The sequence below is a fragment of the Phlebotomus argentipes genome, unplaced genomic scaffold (assembly GCF_947086385.1).
Source record: "Phlebotomus argentipes unplaced genomic scaffold, Phlebotomus argentipes genome assembly contig_2, whole genome shotgun sequence".
Classification (NCBI taxonomy): domain Eukaryota; kingdom Metazoa; phylum Arthropoda; class Insecta; order Diptera; family Psychodidae; genus Phlebotomus; species Phlebotomus argentipes.
In genome coordinates, this window is record NW_026776162.1 from 3,155,605 (window position 1) to 3,181,186 (window position 25,582).

The following is a 25,582-nucleotide window of genomic DNA, read 5'->3' on the forward strand; positions in this document are numbered from 1 at the left end:
CTGAAAGCCAACACGGCGATCGCACGGGTGCGAGTGAGACAGATGGACGAGAGAACTTTTCAGAAAATCAAAGCCTAGAGATTCTCCTTTTCTCTCTCGAGAGAGTGTGAGAGAAAAGGGTGGGAGAGCGTCCTAAAAAAGCATTGAGGAGTGGGAGGTGTCATTTTTCTTTGTGCGGCAAAACCGGCACAAACGAGAGCAAAACTGATGCAGTTTATCAATTCTTCCGAGAATTTTCTCTCAAAGTGTGTCTCAACAAGATTTTCGGTGATTCCATGGTGTGGTAGTTTCAAAGAAAAGTATCCAAAAGAGGCTGTTTGTTGTGAAATCAGTAATCATTGCGTCTTTTTCTCCCACAAAGCGCCATGCAGAGCATCATGCAGAGCGGCTGAAGAGGGCTTTTGAAGGTCACTGCACTCATTACGGTTGCATTTTGGTGAACAACACACAAAAACAACCTGAATTCCTCGTTGAGAAAAGGGCTGTAAAGCTGGAACAAACCATTCTGTGTATTCCCGGCCACATGTGGTGGCTCTTGAGTCTCCAGATGTTCATTGAAGACTCTAACCGGCCGGGAATCCCCGGGGAAGCCCAAGAAACCATTCAAGAATCTGCAGTCTTCAGGTAAGTGGTCAAAATTCATTGATTATGAGCGTCCAGAAGGAATTCAGTGAGCATACTTCAGCGTGCCACAGAGAAATTGATGAGGACAGAAAAAATGCGCTTCTACGAGTGCCGGAGCTTCCTTTCAAAATCAGTTTTCCCGTCATATCGAGATGACTGCATGAGTGGGAAACCCGGGAGAACCTCTACAAACCCCCTTTACTTAATGCCACTGAAGAGAACTTAAATTGATTGAATTATTCGCTTTATTCCAATACAAATTTCCCGACTTTCTCAATCTCGCCGAGCATCAAAGGATGATTGAAGCTGAGAGTGGAAATGCAGAGGAATGAAAATCATCTAATTATGTGTGTTGGCGAGAGTGGGAAAAAATTCGTGCTTTGCATAATTTTGCCTTTTAAATGAACTCCGCCCCAATTTGACACGCTGGGGCCACTTTGAGTGTCACCCCGGCGGATAAATAATCAATTTGCCGAACATGACTTAATTGTTCCGGCCACATACAAGGCAATTAGAGCGAGCAACCCTTCGGCGGGAGTGGAGCTCGTGGGCAGAGTGGCTGGCGGCACTCATTAAATCTCATAATTTCACAACAGATGCTGCAAATGTGCTCCAGAGCTACAGAGCAAAATGATACCCTCGAAATTGAGAGCGACACTGTGATGAGTCCTCGAGGAGCGCTGCTTTCTGCTGTACACTTCTCACTTCTCTCCAACGCCGCGGCGCTTGTACATCCTGCCACCGACGTCTGAGTTCCGGCGGGAGACGAAAATGAGTCCCGGAGTGCAGATTCGGCCCAAGGGCGAGTGGCTTTCGCAGTTCAGTACAACTTTTGATGTGCCCTCGGCGTCAGAGAAGATTTTCCACCCTTCCCGTGGCTTTTCCACTAACCAATAGATCCCAGCTTATTGTCCTACACAACTTTACGAATCTCGTGTTGTTGCATAGAGTTGAGAGCGTTTTTCTTTTTGGAGTCCAACAGACTTAATCTATTTTTTACGAATCTCTTTCAGGCCAACCAAGGAAGATCTTCTGGACGCTGCTGTCTGTGAACTCTGGCATTGACGGTGCTTCTGTTGGATCACACGTGGATTCTGCTGTTTTCTCCAACAACAACAACCTGAAAGGCTTGAAACTGATAAGAAGACTACAAGAGTGAGTGTTTCTTGAATGTTAATCTACTCAACAGCATGACAGATTTCTGTCGGCGCAATGTCTATCTTCCTTTTATGTCTAAACTAAACTTTCCAAGAGTCTTTCGTTGCCCATTTATATGTTGCAAATCTCACGGAAGACATTATTTCTATTTCACGACTAAATTTTTGACTTTGAATCTGTGACAGATAATTAGAAGTACTTTCACGTATTCTAAAGTTCTTCAAATGAGAGAGAAAAGTTTCGCTAGAACAGTCAATTTAAGCCATAATGCCTATAAATATTGGTAAAATTCGTTTGAAATGCTCTAAAACCACTTCTGGCATATTTAATGCCGGATGTGCATATAAATATTCCATTGAATTGTTTGTTTTCATTGAAATTGTGTTCCCAGAACTATTCAGAACGCTTAATACGAAATATTCCGCATGTTGATAACAGCATTTTTATGAAAATTCCTGGAACAATTCAAAGAATTGTCCAGATGTGATTTAGTGATGATTTCCTTTGATGGAGTCAAAGGGATTTCACATGAGTGAAGTACAAACTCTGCAACAGTGGAAAATCCTGTTGTGAGATAGAAAGGAAGTGAGAAAAGTGGTGCATGTAAAAGATATTATTATAGTAAACTAACACTAAAATTATATATTCTGGGGATGTTCTGAAAGCTGCCACTAGAGCGGGTTGGGCATACTTAAAAGTGGGCTGGAGTGTTGTTATGTTTTCTTCCCAGTGTGCGAAATTAGCTGCTTCTTTATATATGTGTCTATTTTCCGGCTCTGCTCACTGGAGCTTTTTCATATCATAGAATGTTTACATGTAGGCGAAAGTTGTCTCGTCGTGCGAGGTTAAAACATTACAAAATGAGGATATTATTGAAGGAGTTGACTGTTTCGTGTACACAAAATGGTATTTTAGCTGTGCTTATTATTTCAATGCATAGAAATTTACAAGACAAAATGTTCACAGTTGGTTTTGAGCTTTCGTATGTTTGCTGGTGGAATTTCAGCAATAGTGAGTGTAACGAGAAGATATTTTGCAAAATTTAACAAGGAAATTTGATTGGATTTATGTCTTACCTTACATGGCGCGTAATTCGATCCTTTGGAGACTTTCACTTCAAGGATTTCGTTGGCTTTTCCTTTGCTTTCGCCTTATAGGAGAAAAAGACATGTGGGGTGGGCGGGATTTGCGGGGTGGCTGCTGAGGCGAGAAAGCTCAGCGTGTATTCCTTTATGTTGCAAAAACATGATAAAAGCCACACGAGAGGGAGTGCGATGCATTCTTTCCACTGAGGAGTTTTTTGGCGGATCATACGATGTGCCTTTTGAATTTTCCTGCTCGTCCCTCTAAATTCATTTCCCTCCTTATCCATCTTTTTGGGTGACTGAGGAGGTGATCTCGTGAGCTTTTTGCCGATGGGTGGGTGAGTACAAAAGCGTCGCTCTGACAAAAGAACTATTACATGGGGATAAGATATATGAGCATGTCTCTATCTCTCTCTCAAAGTTTGCTACATAAATTTCACTTTGGGAGGAAATGCAATATAGCAATGTCTGAGGGCTTATAGATAATAATTTTGAGCTTACAATCCCATCTTCTACTGTGACATGCATTTAGGGATTGAATTTATCCTTTTCAATGCATTTTAGGATTATCCGCACTGAAATTTAATTTATACCGATGAGAATTCTCAAAGACATGCAGTCAAAATAGTAATTTTCTCTCTGACTGTAAAAGTTTCTGCACCAATTTTTTCTTCTGTCGCTTTTATAGAGAATATCTGTGAAATGCAATACAAGATAGTTTAACCATTTGCACTGAAATTGCTATTCGCTAAAAGCATGATTCGGTGCATGAAATGGGATAAGATAAAACTATCATTTTAAAAATGTGTCTATCTTTTAGGAGAGCTTATTGAAAATTGTCTCCGAATTACGGAGATATAATGGTGAAATTTGAGGAATAATTTCCATTCACTGCAGTTTCATGAAACTTTCTACTATAATTAGATCTGTAGAGATTCTCTTATTCATTAATTTTCGCCATTCGCCACGATCACTTCGTCATTGCCAAAGTTGCAGTAATTAGAGAATCGTAAGATGGAAAATCTGTGTGGATTAACTTCATCGCGTTGGATAATTTTAGTGTGTTTGAACTTTGGCACTTTGGAGATAATTCACAGATTAATTTTTACGTAATTGAAGGTGAAGTGAAGAGACGCGTTAAGTGAGTAGAATTTAAATTTGAGTTTCACACTAAATGAAGGGTGCAATTATTATTCGTTTGCACTTCTTTCAATATCGTAAAAGAATAAAATGCGCTTTTATGCGATGCTGGCGATACATTGAGAACATTCGCCACGATCTTCTTGTGAGCATTGATATCAGAGACAAAGTGCAATGATAATATGAATTATCTCAGCCCGCAAGCTTAATGTATAAATTGACTTCTTCAAATATTGTCTCAAATAATGTATAGCAAACAGTGCAGAGTGAATGCAAACTCATTAATGTGTCTGAATTCAGTGGTGAATTTTGGGAAGACGTTGTCAGAAGAGAAAAGGAATATAATTGAATAAATGGCACGAGTCAATTGTTAAGTTTTAATTAGGAAGTTACAGTGATTTCTTTTGTGTTTCCTCGCAATCGTCTTGGGCGGTGTAATCAAAGTTCCACCCAGAGACAGAGTGTGTGTGTGGCTGAAAGTGAAAAGAATGGATAGCGGAAGTGATACTTGAGGAGTGACATCAACATGAATTGCGACAATTGAGAGGATGATTGACATAATTTAATTTTTATCACAACTTTTTATTTACACTCTTATTCACACATATAAGTTTTAATGCTATTCCCACACAATATCATGGAGCAAATGGGATGAGTTTCCAGTGTGAAATTGAATTGTGAGTGTGCTTAAAATTGAATTATAGCGGAGTGAAATTTGTGTGGAGTTATATCTTTAAATAAGTGGAAAATGTTGCAAAATTATAATTGAATTGGTGAAAAGGCTGATGCACAATTGAATTGAGTGGGTTGGTGTTTTCTGTAGAGTGAAAGATAGGCGAAAAGTGTGTGTTATGCTTGATAGTTCTCAGTGAGAATAGTGGCGATGGTTTAGAGTGGAGAGCTTGAAGCTAAATGCTCTATCGAGGCGTTACTAATCCGATAGCACGGCGAAAACCACACCAGAATAGCCGGATGAGATGATGCTGAAGAACAAAAGTATTCTCTATTGAGTTGGCTGCAAATCTCGGTGTCCGCATCAAAGGGAAGAGACAGCACACGCAGGAGGCGGGAAGATCATCAGCCAGCGTATGCCTGTATCAGCTTAGTCCACTCGGCCGGATACGTTTTTTGGACGTACGCCAGAGTCCGGCGAATCTGACTCATTTCAGTTGGAGTGCACTGTGTGCATCGGGCGACGGAATGAATGAGGCGTCCAATTTTGTTGTGCCGACGTTTGGGCATGGAAGAGAGATAGGCGAGAGAACGGTGAATAAAGGATTAAATATATGTATGTGCTGTGCTTTTTTTTACCCACCACGGCAAGGGTCAACAAAGGAATGCGATCAGAGTTGATGAAAGACAATCGGCTCGAGTTCGGGATAATGCAAAATGCCAGTGAACTCAGTCATTCTAAAGCTCACATGTTTGTTTTGCTAAGTGACTTGGATTGAATTTCCACCAAGGCTGTCTTGATGGTAAGAAAATGCTAATGACTGTGGTTTTAGTTCACCTTAAAAGACTGGTCATTTCAGTTTCTTTTTAACACACAAAAAGACTACTCAATTGGCTTGTGTAAAAATATTGCAGAAAAACAGCATTTTTGTATTAAAAATGAGATATTCTGGGCTAATGTACCAAGGTTAAGTCAGTTAAAAAGGTCTGAATATGCAAGAAAATTTCAGAAGTATAAAACTTGTTTATCTTATGTGTGTATAATATTTCCAAACCGGAATGTTTTTCACATGAGTGTTCTTCGATAAGAAAGGGTGTTTCAATGATATTCACCCTGGAAAGCTTTTATGAAAACAGATACTTTCAGATGCACATTTTAGGAATAAGAACTTTTTTTCAATCTATCTGCTTTATCAACTCTGAGGTGAATTTTTGTGTCTGATAGGCGAGACGTGGATAGATAGAAAAGTTTGGATGTGAAATTTAAATAAACGAACCTGTGGACAGCTGCCCCGGAGCACGAATGGAGCCAGACCTGATGGCGATGTGGCATGTCAGTTAAATGCTTGGTGCAGGAATTAATCAAAAACTTACTCTTGAGGCGTTTGCCAACGGGATCACAGGGAGCCTCTCCGATGGCGCATTTGAGCTGTCTCATCAAGTAACGCTTGTCCTGGAGGGCTTTGTCGATGACTTCATCGGCAACGGGCGGACGAGTGGCGACAGATGCTGAAGATGCCGAGTGCAGCAGGAACAGAAGGACACTCGCCGCAAAGAGCAGCTGAAACGAAAGTGTTTCCCATGAAATTCGATTCTGCAAGTGCGAATGATGTGCGTGTGTGAGTCACACACAATGAATGGCAAGTGAGATACGCATGTCAATGGTTAATTAGTGTGGTACTCAATCGACCTGAAATGTGAGAGTTTTCCATTAGAAGAAATATTTGACGAGTATTTGAGGAATGTGCCTTTATCGTCTGCAGTTGTAACAATGCGGGGAAGAGGAGGATGTGCGAGAAAGGGCCTCAATTGTGCTGAAATATTGATAAGTTTTGGGCACATTTCAGGACACACTCTGGGTGGTGGACCCTTTTGGCGTGAATTGTTTGGGGCGTCTATTGAGTTCGCATTTTGGAAAATGTTATCGCTTAACCCAGATCCACCTTATTGTCGGCATATTGGTTGCATTTTTTATGTGGCGCTCTCCCCAAAAGATTTGGCAATAAACTTATTTTACTGTTTATACGGTGAAGTTATTAAATGCGAAGCAGACGGAAAGCTTTTAGAGTACACAAACACACACACACACACCGGGTGGCAATATGAGGTGGAATGCTGGAGCGATAAGCGTGTGAATAAGCAAAGTGGAAACGGTTGGAAGTGTGAGGATCGAAGTTTATAATCGAATCCAAGTGTTAGCTTTAATGCAATAAAACGTTTTAAATTGAAGCACTCAACTCTGTAGACCAGTCATGTCTCGAGCATTATGCTGGAGATCTTGGAGCACAGCATAGGCGACAAGAGAGCACAGAACATGTGCACAAAAGGGAAAAGTTCCAGATTATGTGGTCAGTGGGTGATTCAATTGTGGATTGCGGGGGTGTGAGACACAAGAGTTCAATCTAACAAGGTCTTTCAATTCCCAGTCAGCCAAATGGAGATCCGGCAGAGCGATAGGGTGTTCTGACCATGAATCAGAAGTGGGGAATTCGGGGAAAATGGAGCGCCGATGGGGGTGGAGTGGCGGAGAGTCACAATGAGTGAGAGACAACCCGAATACAATGGTGCGAAGCCCGAAGATTGAGCAATTGACGATGAGGATGGAATGAAAAAATAAACTTTCATCGCATACCCTGAGATTCAATGCAGATGGTGACATTGTCGGAATATTAATTGAGTCGGAGTCTTGTGAGTTTAATTGAAGAGTGCAAAACTGATTTAATGATTTTCCCACTGGATGACGAGACGGGAATGCTCACTGGAGATGTGCGCAAGGAGTCGGGCGTCTTGGGGTGGTTGGTGGTGGGCAAAGGAAATCACTTCACAGCGCGTTCCGGTCACACTAGAGTGAGTATCACGAAAATACGCGCGCCACTATTCGAGTTGACGGCACAAATTCAATAGACGCGAAAGTATGGAATGCTCACTAAATAACACTGCCAGCCAAAACTGACGATGGGATGGGTTCGGGTGTGAAAGAGAGTTGGAGAGCAAACTTATTATTTTGTTTGAGCTCCGGAGGAGTGCAGAATTGAACTGAAGTTGTACTGTCAGCAGTTTTGGCTTTGACGCTCGCAAAATTGGATGCGGTGGTGGAAAAAGATGAAGAGCTGGTGGTGGCAAGAAGTTATTTGTATTCCCCTCCTTTGAGTGCCGTCTCTCCCACTGCTTCGAGTGCCACTCGAGCGTTCATGCACCTCGAGAGTGACCGACATGGATTTCCCCGGCTGATCATTTTCCAGTTTTTTGCCCCGCGCGCTCGAATTTCCTCCACCAACTCGTGCCGCGCGGCACTCTGTGTAGGTCCAATTAAATGTCATCTGACCGTTTGCAATTATACAATATCTCGCATAGCCTTCAAAAAATGTGTGGCGCTCTTTCTTCGCACGCCAGCCAAAGTCATAATTCAGAGCTGGGAAAATAGCCCAACGACGTACTTTATCATCTCTTGACTCCGGCGGACCGACAAGTTCCCGTCTTCATATTCAAATATTAAATCCCATCCGTGGCGGGGAGTGGAAATTAAATTAAATTATGCTCATCATAAATTTCTCGCTAATTAATTCCAAGAAATCGAAAGTTGCGTCAGATAATGTGTCGTCTTCAATAAATTGTTGGACTTTTATTGGGATGGTTTTTGATAAATGTTAAGTCATGGATCCAATATTAATGAGACCTTTCGGATATATTTTCATCTTCGGAACCTGAGATTCATTAACATACAATGAATTGCTGCGAAATATCGCGAGAGGAGATTGCGATGAAGGGGTTCATCATTCGACAAGTACTTGGATTACACTTTTATCATCGAGTGCAAAATATGATTATTCCATTCCAAATAAATTGTCATTAAAGTGTGCAATTAATACAAAAGTCTTTTCAAAATTATTCATAATTTATCTGGCTTAGAATGATTGCTCTATTGCAATTCATAAGTTCTGCAGATAGATAAAGTTTTGAATCATTTTCTGTGAATGATGTTTGTGTGATTTTCAATTTCAATTTTGGGGTATCTAAATTCAAATTGGGTAGCAAAACTGTTTGCTATCCTCCTGTTTCGACAAACAGGACAAACATGTAGAATATCTGTTGCATTAACAAACCCTCGGGTGTAAATTTATGAAATCAGATAAATACGTTCTACTGTGGCTGTTTACGGGCAAAGCTTGCCAGAGCTTTAATGGTTCTGACTCGTTCTGCCCCAAAACATTTGTACGTGTTTCAACACAAATACGATTTCTCGCCAATTGCGTTGCAATAAGTCAGAATTACACATTTGACACTTATCAGAGATATAAGTGGCTGAAATGTAAAAATTATGGACATTTTCGTATACTTTTTCTATCTCGATTTGGCACTCAAAAGTCTGTGTAATACTTTCTCAAACATGCGGTGCAACAGGTATTGAGGATGTGTGCCTTTGGTGGTTGATAAAAATTCAGGGAATCCACTTAAAAGTAAATTAAAGTTGGTGCCAATAGCAGTGCAAAAAAGCACTTAGCGTGGGATTAAGCGGTTCCTCTTTGGATCCTTGCGGGGTGAGTTTTTGACGCCTCTCAGCTGTTGTGCTTCACAGCAGCGGAAGGAGAGTTATGACGGAGGAAATTACCTCTTGATTGTGCCGTGCATGGAATTTATCCAGTCATATTGTCTGTGCAATAAGGGGACAAATAGCGAGAGACCTCCTATTGGTGCGATTCTGATGTCATGACAATGGGCGAGCAATTGTCTGGGTTCGTGTGCACTTGATGTTGTTCAATCGTCCACGGGAGGCTGAAAGATTGATGTACACAGAAAGGCTAAAGTTTCGCTCAAAACACACCGAAATATTTCACCTCATAGTCAATGAATTGTAAAATTCAACACATTCAGCGGCATTAGTTTGGTATGTCAAACGGTTGAAGTTGAAAATCGATTTGGAATTTGGAGCATAAAATGAGAGTTGTATAGCAAATGGAGTAAAAACACGGAGTTTACATAGATTTGAGTGCATCTGAAAGTTTCACAATTCTATCAATGGAGGCTTTAGTCCTAATGCGGGACATCGAAAACAGAGACTATCTGGCGTGAGTTGTATGTTTATAAGTTGGACGCCATGAGGGATTTATGTGAACTCAATCGGAACTCGAAGGTTCATAACACGGCAATTTTCACTAGAAGACAGACATATTGGCACACATTCATTTGGTTGGGATTTCCATTGTAAACAGTGAGAACAATCCGCATGTTTTCTGTCCGCACAATTGATGCGAAATCTCCTCTTGTCACTGTGAAAATAATGTGAGAGGAAATGGAATTCACCTGTGCAAGTTCTCTGTCTAAGAAGTGCACCACGTGTGTCTTCAAGCATAACATCTAAGGCTGACGCTGAGGCACTTTGATGTCTCAACACCAAAGCATGAGACAGCTCTCAGATGTTGGTGGTGATTTCTAGTGGAAGGCGAACGTACTTCACTGGCGGCCAAGATCATTCCATTGAGAGCAAAAGTGAAACACTGACCATCGTGCACACATTTCATTCGCCATGAATGCAGTCATACGAAATGGCAGTAAAATTACACCTTTAATTTTGCATAAATTCCCATTCTGTGGCTCAAAGGGGAACATTTTTGAACTTTGCAAACAATTCACGTAAACTTTTTTGATCTCGTGACTGGCGAATGCGTACGAAAGAAGTGTTGGTTGACAACACTTTCATGTGAACTGCATGGAACCAGTATATATCTGGAAAAGTCCACAACTGGCATAACACTACTAACGTCTTTATCTATGGGCAATTACATAAAATTGGCACTCATATGATGATGATGGATGTGTGGAGATGATTTGAAGACGGCAATCATGGTGTTATTGTTGAGGAAATGACTTTCTAACACAGTAAATTGAATGAGTTGTTATAACAAGTGAATGAAGATTTGAGAGAAATGCTTAATTCAATTCCCTTTCTCATAGACACAAATTTGTAATTACTGTAATTTTTCTTAAGGTCCGCATGGCAATTTTGACTTCCTTCAACATCGTTCGTCTTGAAGCAAGAGAAGCGACGATGATTAAATTAAGGTGCGAATCATGCGTCAATTCTGATAGTATTCCGCATATTATAGCTAAATCTCTAAAGACGATTTCCATATATTTGAACCGGTGACAGAGGCAAAGCGTGAAGATTAGGCATCAGTGTAATTCATATGGGTTCCATCGTTCACCGATTTTGATTTCTATTCACGCAAATTATGCATTATTGATGGAGTGCTTAGCATATTATCGTGGCGTTGTTGCCATATGTACTATATGCTTTCCACTTATGAGGCTTAGCATTCAAGATAGCAAAACACCCGTGAATTCATCTCTATTCAGCATCCTTAATAATTAACTGTGGCACTGGTGCTTCAGATAAAGCATATGCGAGTGTTAATTTTCCAGTAATCTGAATTTTCACGGTATGTTGAGTGATTCAAGTGTGCAGAGAACACTCCTGACTGTGTTATCCGCTGTTTGGAGGGGAGTTTAGGTGAGAACAGCTAATCTGTGAGTTTTTCATTGCGTTAGTGACAATAGTTTGCACCACTTATTCTCACTGTAGCTTCGGAATATGCTTGACAGATTCTCAGCAATTGGATTTTCCGAGAAATAGAATGTGTGCAGTAGAAGCATGTTGAGTGGCTTTTGAGTGTGCTAATCGCATTAGTCGATTCCTCAACTCTTCAACACGAATTAAACTATTGTTTTCACCTCTTGCAATTGATATTTCACGTTAAATTTATTCATCTCAATTTCCTCAGTTGTATTGCTAACAGTAAGAAAGTTTCCCCTTAAATTGCAATTTATTTCGGGACTTTTATTCCCCTTCTAGTCGTGCTTATTGATTGCTGCACCAATTTTTTTCCGCATCACCAATATTATATTACCTTTATTTGCGAATATTGGCGGGATTAAATTCTGTAAGGGAAAATTAAATTAAATTTAATCAAAATACATTTTAATCCATTGTGATTATTCTCTCTGGAGAGATAAAATGAAATAATAACCATTTTGTATACACCTTTATTCAGCTGCACACCATTTTTGTGTCACTTCATGCTGGCGAGGTGAATTTCATGTCGGAAATGCAGTCTGAAATATGCATAGTTTGTGATTTTCATGGAATATTAGCAGCATCTTAAATTCTCGTTTCTATGTGTCAATTATTGCTTTCATTTCAACATTTGGCAAATTCACATTGTCAAAAAGTGCATATCAAAGTGAAAAACATTGAATCGCAAATGAATTTGTGTAAATTGCTAAATTGAATTTTGTACAATCTCAACACGCGACATTCAGTGTTTGAAATTGGAATAATTTCTCTTCATGCGTTATTTTATTTAAATTCTGTATGTGAAAGAATATTTTTATATTTGGTGAACAGAAAGAAGCAAAAATCGCATTGATGTAATTTTTTTTCTTTTTATCCTCTTATCGATTGTTGAAATGTGATTTTACATTGATGCATCCAATTAAAATAACAGGCAGGCATTAATTAAACTAATGATTTAGGTGAAAATATGAGTGAAGAAGAATGATTGAGAGGCATAATGGCATATTTGGTTTTAATTGCAATATTTCGTATGACTTTGCATAATCCGTAAATGTATTGTTTGTTCAATTGAATAATTTTAAGCAGTAAATACATCAATCATTTAATATTCATGTTGCATTATTTGACTGAAAATCAATCACTTCGCAGAGCGGAAATATTGATTTTGCCACGCAACTTTTGTGGTTGTCTCATCAATTTTCTCCCAAAAAAGACTTTCAGCACATCATTTGGCTTTCAAAGTAATCTGAGCAGATAAACTGGAGTAGATGAAACGCTTAAATAGTCTTACTTGGCGCGTTACATGACTCTAAAGAGGCGTCTAATGTACGTGCAATTAAGTATTTCTGTGTGTTATCTCGTGACGAAAGATTCAAGATACTTTCTCCAGTTTCTGAGAAAAAAGGTGTGCGCCAGCGACAAGTGCGAAGTGACTCTCGCAGAGTTGTCTTGCTCTTGTTTGTGTCTTGAATGAGCGTCGCTGAATTTAAATGGTGAATTTGATTAGTGACATAACAAGGCAGAAGTTGAAATGTGAAGAAGAGAGATTTATTAATACGAGTTTACACGTGCAATTTATATCCTTTTGATGTGTAAATTCAATTTTTTACTCTAATTCAGCACAAACAATTTCATCTCAGCATGTGTGTGTATTTTGTATCGTGGAAATATTTTCAATTTACAGTGGAATTTAGGGGGAGAATGGCGAAAATGGTAGTTGAACTGCGATTCTTGAATACATTGAAATATGGGGAAAATGAAAATATTTTTCAATTCGTTGTTTTTTCATTTTTAAAATAGCCTTTTTTTTCATCGTTTTCCAATAATTTGCTTTGTGCTTTTAGGCATTTTTTGGAGAATAAAATTAATGGACATTTCAGGTATTCTCAATATAAAACATTAAAGATTTTAATTTATCTTTTTTCCACCTTTTTAAATAAATTCAAGCTGACTGAACACCATTTGTACTGCACACTGTGAACACTTAATCCCTTCATTGAATGCCAGTGGTAGGAAAATCATGTGCAAAAAATTGCTGTATTTTTTATATAAAATTGTTCTATATTGTTTTGGCTGGTAATCTGTTTAGTTTTTCCTACATTCTTTAAATGTACGCGCATTTTTTTTTGTTCGGTATGCATTCATGTTCGTTGTTGGCGATTTGTTTGGAAAGCATTTTTTTGCTATAGATATTCATTATGCTATGCAGAGTGATGAAAACCATCTTTGTAGAACGACGTTGTAATTAAAAATTGTTTGAAAATGTGTTCCTTTCTTCTGCGTGATATAATGCATATTAATAAATTTTTGGAATTCTAAGAGAATCCTTGAATAGTACATTGATGAAGTATTAATGATGTGAAATTGTGAGCGTATTTTTCTAGGGTAAAGTTTGTCTTTAGAATAATTGATTTAAGCGGAGCAAGCATGATTGGTATCACGCTGAATATTGAATGTGTTGAGTTTGTGATTGGAATTCATAAGCAATTATTTATTACATTTTCGGGAGCACAATTGAGCTTCCTCGAGGGCGTCTCTTTTTACACGTATTTATGGCCAAAATAGAATTTGGTAGGAAAAGTTCTGTGTAGCCAACCCGGCAATTTTTGTATTTTTATTCAATCAAGAGAGATGGCTTTTTTCACTTGATATACAGACGGAATGTGGGTCGGAAGTCTGGGAGGTGAACGAGAAATTTTGTGTACAGTATTTATGTTTGATTTCCATGTCTGTTGATTTATTTAAATCTCTCTCTCCCTCGCTCACTGTCTGGGACACTTTTGCATTTTAACTCACTTTGCATAAAGTCAATTGGTGCACAAATTGAAAGTGAAATATCAAGTTAATGGATCGTTACCTAAATTGAATTGCCAGTGTGATTCTCTTCTCTGTGGAGAGACGCGAAGGAAGGTGCTTCAAAGAGGACGGCTGTGCGTTCTGCACGAGCAAAATGGGGAGAAACATGATATTGGGAAATTTTTCTTCCATAATTTATTACTGGAAATTAATTGACCTCAATGGAGGGAAAATTGTTTAGGCGACAGACAGAGAGAAAAAACCACATCAAATTAGTCAAATTACTTCGCAGAGCGGATAGCATGACAATGCGAGACAAGTGGAGGACTTTGGGAGAGATTTTTCCGTGAGTCATCTCGTGCACAAGAACCCGGAGAAACTGCCGTGGGCGTTGCTGGGTTGGGGGGTCGTTAAAAAAGTTGTTGGCAAATAGAAAAAATGGAGATTCATTAATGTTGCTTTGTATTTTTCGCCATATATAGGCAATATTTTATGTGCCACCCTCGCTCAACTCGCCGGTGAATTGGGCGAACGGGTTTGACTAATTGTGTCCAGGGCGAGAGATTGTCGCATAAAAAAGGGGTTGTTGTTTGCTGCTGGGGTACTGGCTACTAACAATGTCATTCATATTCGCGAATATAAATATTTGTCAAAGCCACCACACACACAAAACACGCACTGTGCGGATATTTTATGGCACCACATTTGCCGCACCCTCGCGCCGCTCTCGTACCGTTTGTCCGGGAGAGATGAAATGATTTTCATTCCACTCATGCAACATCGCTTCAACTCGCTCTCGGTCCAGCACACACACACTCAGTCATTATTAATTGTCGTCTCGTTATGAAATGTAATTAAATAAAAATTAATAACTGGCCATTTCAGTTGCCCATTTGACATGAGAAAATGGCTCTGTTGAGTGGCGCGGGGAAAAGCGGCAGCAAAGCTCGAAATGCACCAACAAGTGCACCGCGATGGAGAGTTTTTCGAGTGCCTCATTGATGGCATCCGGAAAAGTATTTAATCTAGCACACACTAGAGCTTTTTTTTTGTTGCAAATGGGTGTGACAACACATTTTCCGCGATTACAGGTCGCAACTTGATGCCCTAGAACATAAATAGTCGAATGACAAATTATGGGAAATTAGAAAGGAGATTGTATATTTTGAAAATTAATTCCATTTCCGCGCTATATTTCATCCAAATTGATCGAATTTGCGAGTAAGAGCGGATAGAAAATTCAATTTGTAATTGTCAATTGTGATGAATTGTCATGTTAATGGTGTTTTCTGTGTTTAACACAAAAGGCACGGATTTTGGAATGCATTATATGGTGCTAATTTGTAAATTGAGAGGACGATTTATAGGTGTAGAATTCGCTAATTGAGTTTATGTATATATTTGGTCAATTAACAATAAAATCACACATGATCAGAGTATTGGCTTTGTAAACTTATGCAATAATGGAAGTAAAACTATAGAAACTGTAATAGAAAATACTAAATTTCGCGGAAAAATGACAATCTTACTGACAAACAGAACACCTGGAAAAGTCTCAATCGCTTTTTTGGCGAATCTTGTATGGGTTTTATATTGAAGCCTTTGAAAATTTCCATTAAATCGATAAAAATGGAATTTGCTGTGTATGACAAAGTACATGTCATATATTTCGCGTGAAGCTCCAAGACAGACACATTTCAATTTGGGCATATTATTTACGCATGAAACCCTATCGCCATATCGCTCAGCGAGATGTCTCAAATTTATCAGTTATAAATTCAGGCGACACAATGCATATTGCTATGAAATAATAAACCCAGGATGTTATATTCTTGAACGTGCAAAATGCGTCACATATCAATGTGGTATTTTATGAGCATTACCTCGAGGAAATTTGATTTTTATCGGCATTTCACTGGGCTATATTGCTTGTGTGGCAAATAACAATGATTGTAGGGCTTCGCCGAATATCTGAACAATTGTGATTTGATGGCTGAAAGTGTGTGAGATGAAGAGTTGCGCGAAGGAATCAAGTAGATATTGAGGAATATTAATAGATAGAGTCGTAAAAGACAACTCAGAAGGTCATTATCTGTGGCAATGCAGAGATGAGGCACTTTTTGAGGCCATCCATGATGAAGAGGCTGCCATGTGGAATATGGTAGGTCTCGGTGGAACGATGAGTGATTGCATGAGGCGTAAAATAAGGAATAACATGGGAAATTTGCGAAAATGCGACAAAATTAGATTTGGGATTTGTCGAGTTTATCGCAGATGTATGTGCTTTGGAAATTCGTGTGGAGTTTCCACACGTTAGTCACATTGTTGGGTGGGCCGGGCCGTACCTTTCGGCAGAATCCCGGAAAGAATGCCGTGATGTTCGTCGAGGGAATTTATTGTTGTCTAAAATGGTGCGCAAGATGACGACTAGGCGCCCCCACGGTGTCGCCCATACAGTCCTCCTCCACCCACTCTGCTGGCGCTCATAAATATCCGGGGAAAAAGTCCCCCCGCCCGCTCACACTGTAGATGGACCACATGGAGTGTTTCTGTAGCGCCCCGTTTGCGCCAGAAGTGGATTTTTCATCTTCAGACATCGTCGTGTTTTTCCCCATGACGGACCCGAAAGCGTTCGCCCCGCATGAGCGGATATGACCATTGGTAAACACCCACAAATAGAAACTTAATAGTTCGATGGAAAAGCTCCCACGGACACTTGAGATGCAATATATATATTTGTGATACGATTGGATGTACTTTGGGAGCTTAGTGGTTGCCATGAGGAGATTTAATTCCGCACTCGCCAAATAAATACACACAAGAGACCCAGTGATGCGACTCTGCTCATGGCGAAGATTACTTCCTGGCGGTGTGGGCATGACTGACGGTGGCATGTGATAAAAGGTTCCCAGTGCAAATGTTGGCCCATGATTGTCGCCATCATCCTTCTCTCCCCAGACGATTTGGGTGTCGCGACACATTTTCTCGCCGGTATTTGTTCAGGAGGGATTCGCCTTTTTTTTACGAGGGGTGCGCGTAAAATATGAAAAAGACACCCTCAGGGGGTGGTGGGTGGTCTGTTGTCTTCGCACATAAGCTTCTGTTAGCGGAAGACCTCAGAAAGCGGCGCTGAAGATGAATTTACCCAAAGAAAGAGGACCATGTCGCTGGAAAATTGTTTATGGGATTTTCGTTCCCATTACCTTTTAACCCCACATGAAATCGCATGTGATGTATGTTTCTTTAAATAATTTGTCATAGTCTTAAAAGAAGAACATTTTCTGCTGTGTCGCGAGAGCAAAAAAAATGCAGAACCTAAAATTATAATAAGTGGGTTAGTTAATGATCAAATCGCTCTTCTTGCATACTTTTGGTTTGTAGTTTTAGTGTGATTTATTGGCTTTTATTTCTTTTAATTCGGTTAAAGCTCTCTGGTTTTATTTTATCATCTTTGGTCTGGTTTATTTGATTTTTACATCCACAAAAGTTATATTAATTCACTGATGGTCTTTCCAATCAGCAGACTCTCATTAAAGTTCACTGTTTACGGTATTGAAGGAAGATTGAGTAGTGTTTTAGCACATTGTTGCAGACGGGAAGTCACTTGGTATTCTGAGGCCGTGAGTGAATCTCTGCGCTTTGATTTTGCCAGGAAGCGAATGCATTGTGAATGCAGAGCTGAGATACCAAGGAGATGAAAGATGCAGGAAGAGTGATGAGTGCTAGCGTCTCTCCTCACCCTGTAAATACGGCATCTTCCAGGTTCACTTGACAGGTGGAGAATGAAGGTGCAACCTTGATAATTTTGGCACGACATATTTTATTTATTCGCAACAAGAAATGCATTCAATGTGTACGTGAGAGTGGAATTTTTTGCAGTTTTTTTCCGCCCCAAATTTTCACCACTGCAGCGTGATGAATCTCAAGCTCAACTCTTCCATGATATTTCGAGCAGATAAATTGTGAAAAACCTCACATGTTACACCTTCTCTCGCTGCATTCCTTCTTTTTCCTTCGCAAGAACTTTGGCGAAATTTACACGGTAAATGCGAGAGTACACATTTTACACGAAAGCGAAGGTTGCGGTGGGTGTAATGCGAAGGTATAAGAGGCAAAAGATGAGGCTACATTCCATTTTCTTTACGATTGGGTTACACATGCTGCAATTTTCCCGCTCTCGCGTTCCGGTGATATAAAGTACAGTCTCTCCAATGTGTTATGTGAGGAATTTAAATATCTCAGGAATTTCTTATCGCACACACACAAACATTCCCGAAATGGTGCACCTGCATACCATAATTTTTTTTCACTTCTGCACTCTCAACACATGGAGGAGGAGGGGGAAACGACGCAAGCGTGGGCGGGGATAAAAACTGAAATTATACGAAATTCAAGAGAAAATCGAGAAAATCTGAAGTTGACATTCTGCTGCGAACAATGATAGTAAACGAGGTGTTTTGTATTGAAATTGAAATTGTACTTTAGTAAAATTGATTGAATCTAAACACATGGATTGTGACTGATTAAAGCACAGAATGCTGTCGGCTATGTGTTGTGCTGTGCATACGATTTTCTGCAGAAAAAAGCTCAGAGATAAAAGCTTCGACCCTCTAGTGTCGGTCGACTGACAAGAGTGTCCGGCTTTTCTGTCCGACAGGCGCAGTGCCATGCGAAACAATTATACTTGCTGAATGGCATTGAATGTGTGTGTATGTGTATTTTTTTTATGTTGCATTTTCTAGAAAGCATGATTTTTTAAAATGTGTGTTTTTGATCGCAGAGTATGAGGAGTTTCTATGCGTTTTTCTGCATTTTTTTCGCACTGCACTCAGTCAAATAACACAACATGTGACAAGAAGCATTAGTGGTGTTGGAATTTAGTTGAAAAGCCCTCAAATGGGCGCACTCGTCAAAAAATATCAAATGCCAGTGGCTTTTTTTGTGTCACAGCAAAAAAAAAGCTTCCAGTGCAAAGGTTTATGATTAGCACACCAAAGTTATGCTAGAAACACAACTGATGCATTTTGGAGAGATGAGGAAAAAACGTGAAATCTGAGGGAATTATTGGTAATTTTTCAAAATTCTATACTTACACACTCGCTCATGGTGGATGGATACATAAAAATTCCATCTGCGACGGGACATTTGGAAATAACCCAGCATTCGGTCAAATAACAAAGTTTATGTACACACATGCAATATGTGGTATACGTTAATTAAGTGCCCACGTTTGATGTTTCATCAGGGTGTGTGCGAGTGTATGTCGTGATACAATTTCTTGATCAAACTTATTGGTGCTTCCTAGTTTTGGCATTTGCCTAATATAAAGGGGTGACATATTTTCGGAATATGGGGCTTTTTTCCTGTTCTCATTTTGGCAAATAACATGGCAAATGTGTACAATATGCCAATCTGTTTGAGGGAAATATTGGTGAACCTTTTCCTAGGCTCTCTCTCTCCCTTTTTCCTGTGAATATGTTATTGCGTGTTTGTGCAATATCCATGAATTTCTCCGTATATACGCTTCTTGTCATGTCCTCACCAAAGAGCAAAAAATCACGTACTCGTTTGAAATATTGAAAGCACTTTATCATGAATATGTATTAATGGGCGGGGGAGGGAGGGCGCATTTTCGAAAGCTCCCTCTAAACTATTTAAGTTGTCACTTGGAGAGTGATTTATTGAGAGGCAGAAGCCCTGTGAATTTGCTTATTAGCAATTTATGTAGCCTTTATTGAATTGAGTCCGGGGTGTCTGAGATTATGGCCACTTCCTATCAATTAATTCACTTGCAGTACATGGGGTTAAAAGCCACTGCTGAGGGGTGACAAATTCAACAAATGACATTAATTGTGGTCCCGTCGGTACGGCTTGATTAATTAAATTCATTGTGCTTTTATTTGTGCATTTGCTGATTAATTAAACTCTGCTTGTATAACGCAGATACTGAAATATTTATTGAAAACCAATTGCGCAGAAATATTCTCCTTTAGCTAATTGAATGCTTCGGCGAAAATTAATTTGAACAAAGTGGCGATGCTGCTTGTACAGCGAATGCAGTATTTGTGTTTGTTGGCTGCTCAACTGTTCTGTGAAGGTATCGTTGTCTGAAAGTATACATAATTAAATGACTGAGGATAATTTATACCGCAAAAAGCTCTTAATTATCTTGCACAGTACTGTTTTTATGGTAATTTAATTATTGCAAATATTTCGATGGTTGACAAAATGTACGTGTTTTTCCTGTGTTTTCGCATGTCCCTGTGAAAATGTGTTTCCTCGCTGTATGAATATAATTTGCTGTGTTGGATACACCAGGGATAGGTTTATGCCATATTCTGGTACTTTTCATCTATAATTCATGTTATGCAAATAGGAAAATGTATAATGTATACATTAATAGAAAATATTCTGTGTGGCTGAAGATGGGAAATGTATATGATGAAGGCTGCGCGTTTGTAACAATATTTCTTCGATTTTCACTTTCAACCAAAAAGCATATTTTTCGCGGTGTAGAAGAAAGAAGAGGAAAGACGAAAGTTAGCATTAGTGGTGGTCCAAAATGAAATTACACTCTTCCATCGTTTTTACCGTGCGAAAAGGAGAATTTCTCCTTGAGAGAGGCAACTCGACGAAACAGTGCGGTCTTGCCTTTCCGGCAATTGAAGTTCTCTTTCTCTCTCCCTGTCTTGACTCTTTGGAGTCGAAATGTGTTGCTCGGTGGAGTCAAAGAAGGGAAAATGGGTAGGTTGAGGCTCTAGGAAAATTTTCTTTCATCATGTTCAGAGAGCTTCCCTTTTCTAGGATATTCTCAAGTACATACACACACAATTTCCCTTCTTAAATGATGGTCTGGGTAAATGAATTGAGTTTTGCCTCCAGCAGCTGCTGTACAATTATGTAAATGCCTCCCTGTTTTCTTCAATTGGGTTAAACCGATAAATTTGGACGTGTATTTGGCCAATATATCCAATTGCGCCACATTGAGCCAAATATAGGGCATTCTTCAGCACATTTCGTCACCAACATCATGAATATATTTCTTTATCTTTGAATGCGAATCATTTTAATTAACAAACTTATTGTGTACTTAAACACATTTGTCTTCAAACGATCAGCGAAATTCGCAAATCCACTAATGATACTGTCAAACAGACTCATTTAATCCACTTAATTATTCTCCATAGATCAGGCTGAATTCATGCAGCAAATGAACCGTGAAGAGGCACTCTTTGTGACAGTGATTGGATGTGAAGGAGCATGGAATTGTGACCGGAGGACAAATCAATAGAGCTAGACACTGACCACAGTTAATGATCATAAAACGGGGATATCAGCAGTTTTATGTTCAGTGACGTCAGTGGCGTCGAAAGCTCCCGTCGACGGTGGTGTGTTTGTGACGTCGGGTGGTGACGGACAAACGATAGAAAATCAGAAATAGTTTTCACTTAAGGCCGATGGCGGTGATGGCGGTTTGGGATTCCAATTCGCTCGACCCAAATACTGGGCAATACTGGACAGACACTTCCCATTCTGAGAGCATTGTCAGCAACATCATTGTGACACGTAGCCCGTGTAAAACGTGACCACAATGTGTGACTATGTGACCCTTTGATATCAGTGAGGAGGACCAAACCGATGCTGCATTGAGACTGTGCGCGCCATCCTCCCGTTATGCCCCTTTATCTCTCACAACCGTGCTCCCGGTGCTGTGTATATTCCGACCTTTTTCGCCCCTGGACAACGTGTGTGCGATATTGTGGGTTGAGGAGGCGAAAGGAGCGCAAAAACTGACTTACCAATTCTTTCACCGTCACCGCGAAATCGTGCCCCGATTGTTGTTGATACCACACAAGGCAACAGCCAAAGGGTTGGCGCGGGTGGGGGTGTTATGAAAAATTTCCTGCATGGAATATTTGATTCTTCGTGTGTACATGATTTCCTTGTCCTCATTCTGGCAATGGTACATGCACGTTATCGCGCCGCATCACTGCAAAAATATTACCCATTAACCCTTTAATATTGCAGAAATATGTTTAGAACATTCAGGACATTAATATTGAGGATTATTGAATGCACAAACTTGACTCTGTGGTGAGAGTTGAAAATACAATAATGAGAGCACTTGTGTTACTTAATAGGAAAAGCATCAAATGTTCACAGAAAAGTTACTAACAGATTCTGAGAAAAATTATTTCCACCTCTCATCAACACAATGGGGAGTGTTAACACTAAATAATATGTTGTCGATTGTGTTGTTCGAGAGAAAATTCTCCGCAAAACCACTGGAAATTACTTCTTTGAGAGATTATATGTTTTCTATTTTCTTGAAATGCTGCCGATTCTCTTTCTCTCATTCGAGCAAGCTTTTCATTTCCAATTCACACTTGCAGAATTGTTGTGCGTTTAAATTGAGATTAACTATGAAATGGAAAATAAATATGAGTTTTCTCTTGACTTAACACTTTCAGAATTGAATTCCTGGTGCCTGTGGAAACCTTCAAAATAGGTCTATTTGTCTGCAAAATGATCAAACACATTTGTGTGATGTTTGAATAACTCTCTCCAAATGTGAATTTATTTCCATTCCCCCCGGATGAGCCCATTTTGAGTGTCTGGCAAAATTCCCAGCATCTCATTTGAACACTCCACGTGCCGGGGAGATTCTCTGCCCCTCTGATTTAGATAATCTTTGTCCATGTGAAACATACAAGAGCACACATTTAACACGTCGCTGCCATGTCACACATATTTTATGCGCAGAGCACATTCTAATCTAATTTGCAATTGAGCGAATGACCCTAAAATATCTACGTGCTGATAAAAAACGACGGACGGACACAGAGGGGTTTCGGTGAAAATATGAAATTGCGTTTGCCATGAATAAAAAAAATGCTTCACACTTAATTATATCAAGAGCTGTCGTGACCAGTCATATGAATTGTAAATTTTTAGTATGTGCTATATTTTGGATGTAGCGACATTTTAAATTATACAAAACTCGTGGTCGCGTCGATGGAAATGTGAGTTGTACCATGGGGTTTTGTCGGCTTTGGGAGGGATGTGTATAGTATTTATGCCACGCAGAATCATGTTGGAGGTGGTGGTGTTAACATTGTTTGAGTGCTAGCCAAAAAGCTGGAAATAATTTAAATAACTACTGCGAGAAAAACATTTATTCAAATGTTTTTTGCAGCACCATTCAGCACTGTGTAAACTGAAATAGCGCAGGAAATTATCATCCGTTTGCCTACAGAGAGATAGTAAGACTTAAAATTCTGTAGATCTATCTTGAATACTGTGGCTGTTTCATGCTAGAATAATAAACTTTGTAAGGCTTTAATGCGCACGGAAGTCAAAAAGGTCAGAAAGATTTTAATTGAACTTTGGTTAAATCAAAACGATAATTTATTGATCTTGTGGTTCTTCATCAACCACAGGAAATCAGAAAGTTTGCATTGTACGCCAAAGAGAGTAGTTGTTATACGTGTGTGCACGATGCGGAACTATTTCATTTGTTGATCTGAATGCAACTGTGAATGCAAATCAAAAGAAAGCTTTGACAGAAGAAGTGATAGACCACACAGAAGTTACGTATAACTGCTGTGTTGAATGTTTTAGGTGATTTTTAGGGGTTAACTTTTAATGCATATAGAGTGTTCGAGACTTTGGTATTAGCTTTATGGTGCTTCTGGCAAACAGTGTGACACTTTCCGTTCTTGAGTCTATCCGGGATGTAATTCTGAGATAGAGGGAGAAGTCCGGGCTGCGGGCTGCTCTCTCTCTCTCTCCCTCTTGGTACTCATCATTGTATGTACACACTCTACCAGGCGCTCTCATCATCATAATCATTCCCGATGGCATCCAACATGCACAAAAGCACTGGCTGCAGATGACATGACTAATTACACTCGCCTAGCAATGAGGGACTCTCTTCCCGCTCTTTTGCTGTTTACCATGTGAGAGTGAGGTGAGTTATTATGTTTACCAGGAAGTTGCACTGCACCAGCAAATCTACTTACGGGATTGTGTATTTGTGTTGTTTTAGGGTTGATAATGATGGAAGGGTTGGACTGCAATCACTCAAATTTATTACAATACTCAGCTGTCACGTGACGCGACTGCGGTGGAATGAAAATGTGTGATCCATCGCGGTGGAGGAAAGTGAATGTGAATTATCACTAATGGTGATTGAATTGAGAATCCACAAAGTCTCTAGTGTGCGCTAGTGAGATAATTGCTAAGTGGACAGAGTCTCATGTCATAAATTTCACATTTTCAACTTTTCCATTCCCACCCACTTTTCCCACGCTGTTCCGCCCTTTGAGGGTAGAAAATGCAATTGTACGGTATATTCGAAATGAAAAATGTCAGAAGGAAAAACATGTAAGCTGTCGCAAGTGTATATATATTGGAAATAAATTATGAGGAGAAATTTTGCGTCTTCTGCCATACGTTCTGGCACTGTGCTTTTCTTTGCAGCGTCTGCAATACATGTGATGTATGCCTCTGTCGTTGCTGTGCGCTACTTTATGGTGAAAATTAAACTGACAATATAGCACGAGGAGCTCTGTTTGACCTCATTAACAATTCCCCTACAACTTTGGCTTTTTTGTGCTATTTTTGGGAAATCAAGGGGTGAGTGTCAAAAGTTACAGAGTAACTTTAAATTATTCGAATGTACTTTGCAGTGTAATTTTATTTTTCAGCGAAACTGCACCAATGTTTCAGTCTACAGTTGCATACATATACTTGGATCAACATTTTGAGTGTTATGAAATTCTGGGACATTTATAATTATTATCATATTACGCAAGCATAGCCATGATGATTTATTTGGAGATTTCGACTTAATCCTTGATTTTTTCTCGTCTGCAATCCAACTTTTGGGTGTGTAAAGTAAATTAGCGCTCAAAGGCAAGTGGATGGCATGAAAATTTGAGAGACTGCACTGAATCTGAATTGTGCCGAAGTCAAAAATTGAGTTTCACTCTGCTCGTTTTATCTCTCAAGTGAAAGAAGTGATTCCACTAAATTAAATAACATGGTTAACCGCTTAAATGTAAACTTTCAGCAGTTTATATGTGAAAGGGAGCTCTGTGCAAGCCATAAAGGAGATGTAGATAAGCTGCGAGAAAGACAAATAGTGCACTTTTTCTCACAGAGCTTGTGTGCAGTGAAAAAAGGGGGGACGATATGCCTCATTCCTCCTCTCACATTAGTTTTCTATACATCACTCAAGTTTCCTTTTGCCTCTCTCTTTTATTAAGTGGCTTTGGGCGTACTCAGTCCTCCGTAATGCTCTTCTTCGTCATTGTTGCCATTGTCTTGTCCCGTTGGCGGAAGTTTTCCTCCATCTCCGCGCAAGCATGAGGATGGAGACATACAAATTTGCAATTTCTTCCTTCATATTGCACCATGGAGACTGCATCCCCAACACAGGGCCATTTATCAATGTGCTCCTTCCTTGGAATTTTTCCTCGGTGTGGGGGAAGTTTGTCCTTTGGTATTCTCGGTGACCACCCACAATTCTCGC

At 39.6% G+C, this 25,582-nt stretch overlaps 1 protein-coding gene and 1 long non-coding RNA gene across 2 annotated transcripts; one reads left to right on the plus strand and one right to left on the minus strand.

Annotated features, from left to right (window-relative positions):
• Nucleotides 1-179: 179 nt before the first annotated feature.
• Nucleotides 180-24,472, plus strand: LOC132264737 (uncharacterized). Its single transcript, XR_009468542.1, has 6 exons — nucleotides 180-299; nucleotides 362-624; nucleotides 1,221-1,442; nucleotides 1,638-1,779; nucleotides 23,877-24,016; nucleotides 24,095-24,472. It is a non-coding gene; the product is annotated as an uncharacterized LOC132264737 (long non-coding RNA).
• On the minus strand, nucleotides 5,045-7,478 carry LOC132262776 (putative odorant-binding protein A10). Its single transcript, XM_059762190.1, has 4 exons — nucleotides 7,312-7,478; nucleotides 6,054-6,240; nucleotides 5,957-5,994; nucleotides 5,045-5,186 (listed from the first exon to the last, which is right to left on the minus strand). The coding sequence occupies exons 1-4, from the start codon at nucleotides 7,336-7,338 to the stop codon at nucleotides 5,085-5,087; spliced, it is 354 nt and encodes a 117-aa protein (XP_059618173.1). The 5' UTR covers nucleotides 7,339-7,478; the 3' UTR covers nucleotides 5,045-5,084.
• Nucleotides 24,473-25,582: the final 1,110 nt, after the last annotated feature.

Bases quoted from the DNA above. Each gene is read 5' to 3' on its own strand.
- LOC132262776 (XM_059762190.1), bottom strand. From the start codon at position 7,338: ATGTCACCATCTGCATTGAATCTCAGG. The intron at 6,241-7,311 runs GTATGCGATGAA...CTTTCGTTTCAG, and splicing joins CATCTGCATTGAATCTCAGG to CTGCTCTTTGCGGCGAGTGT. The intron at 5,187-5,956 runs GTTCGTTTATTT...CGATGCACACAG, and splicing joins TCCGGGGCAGCTGTCCACAG to TGCACTCCAACTGAAATGAG.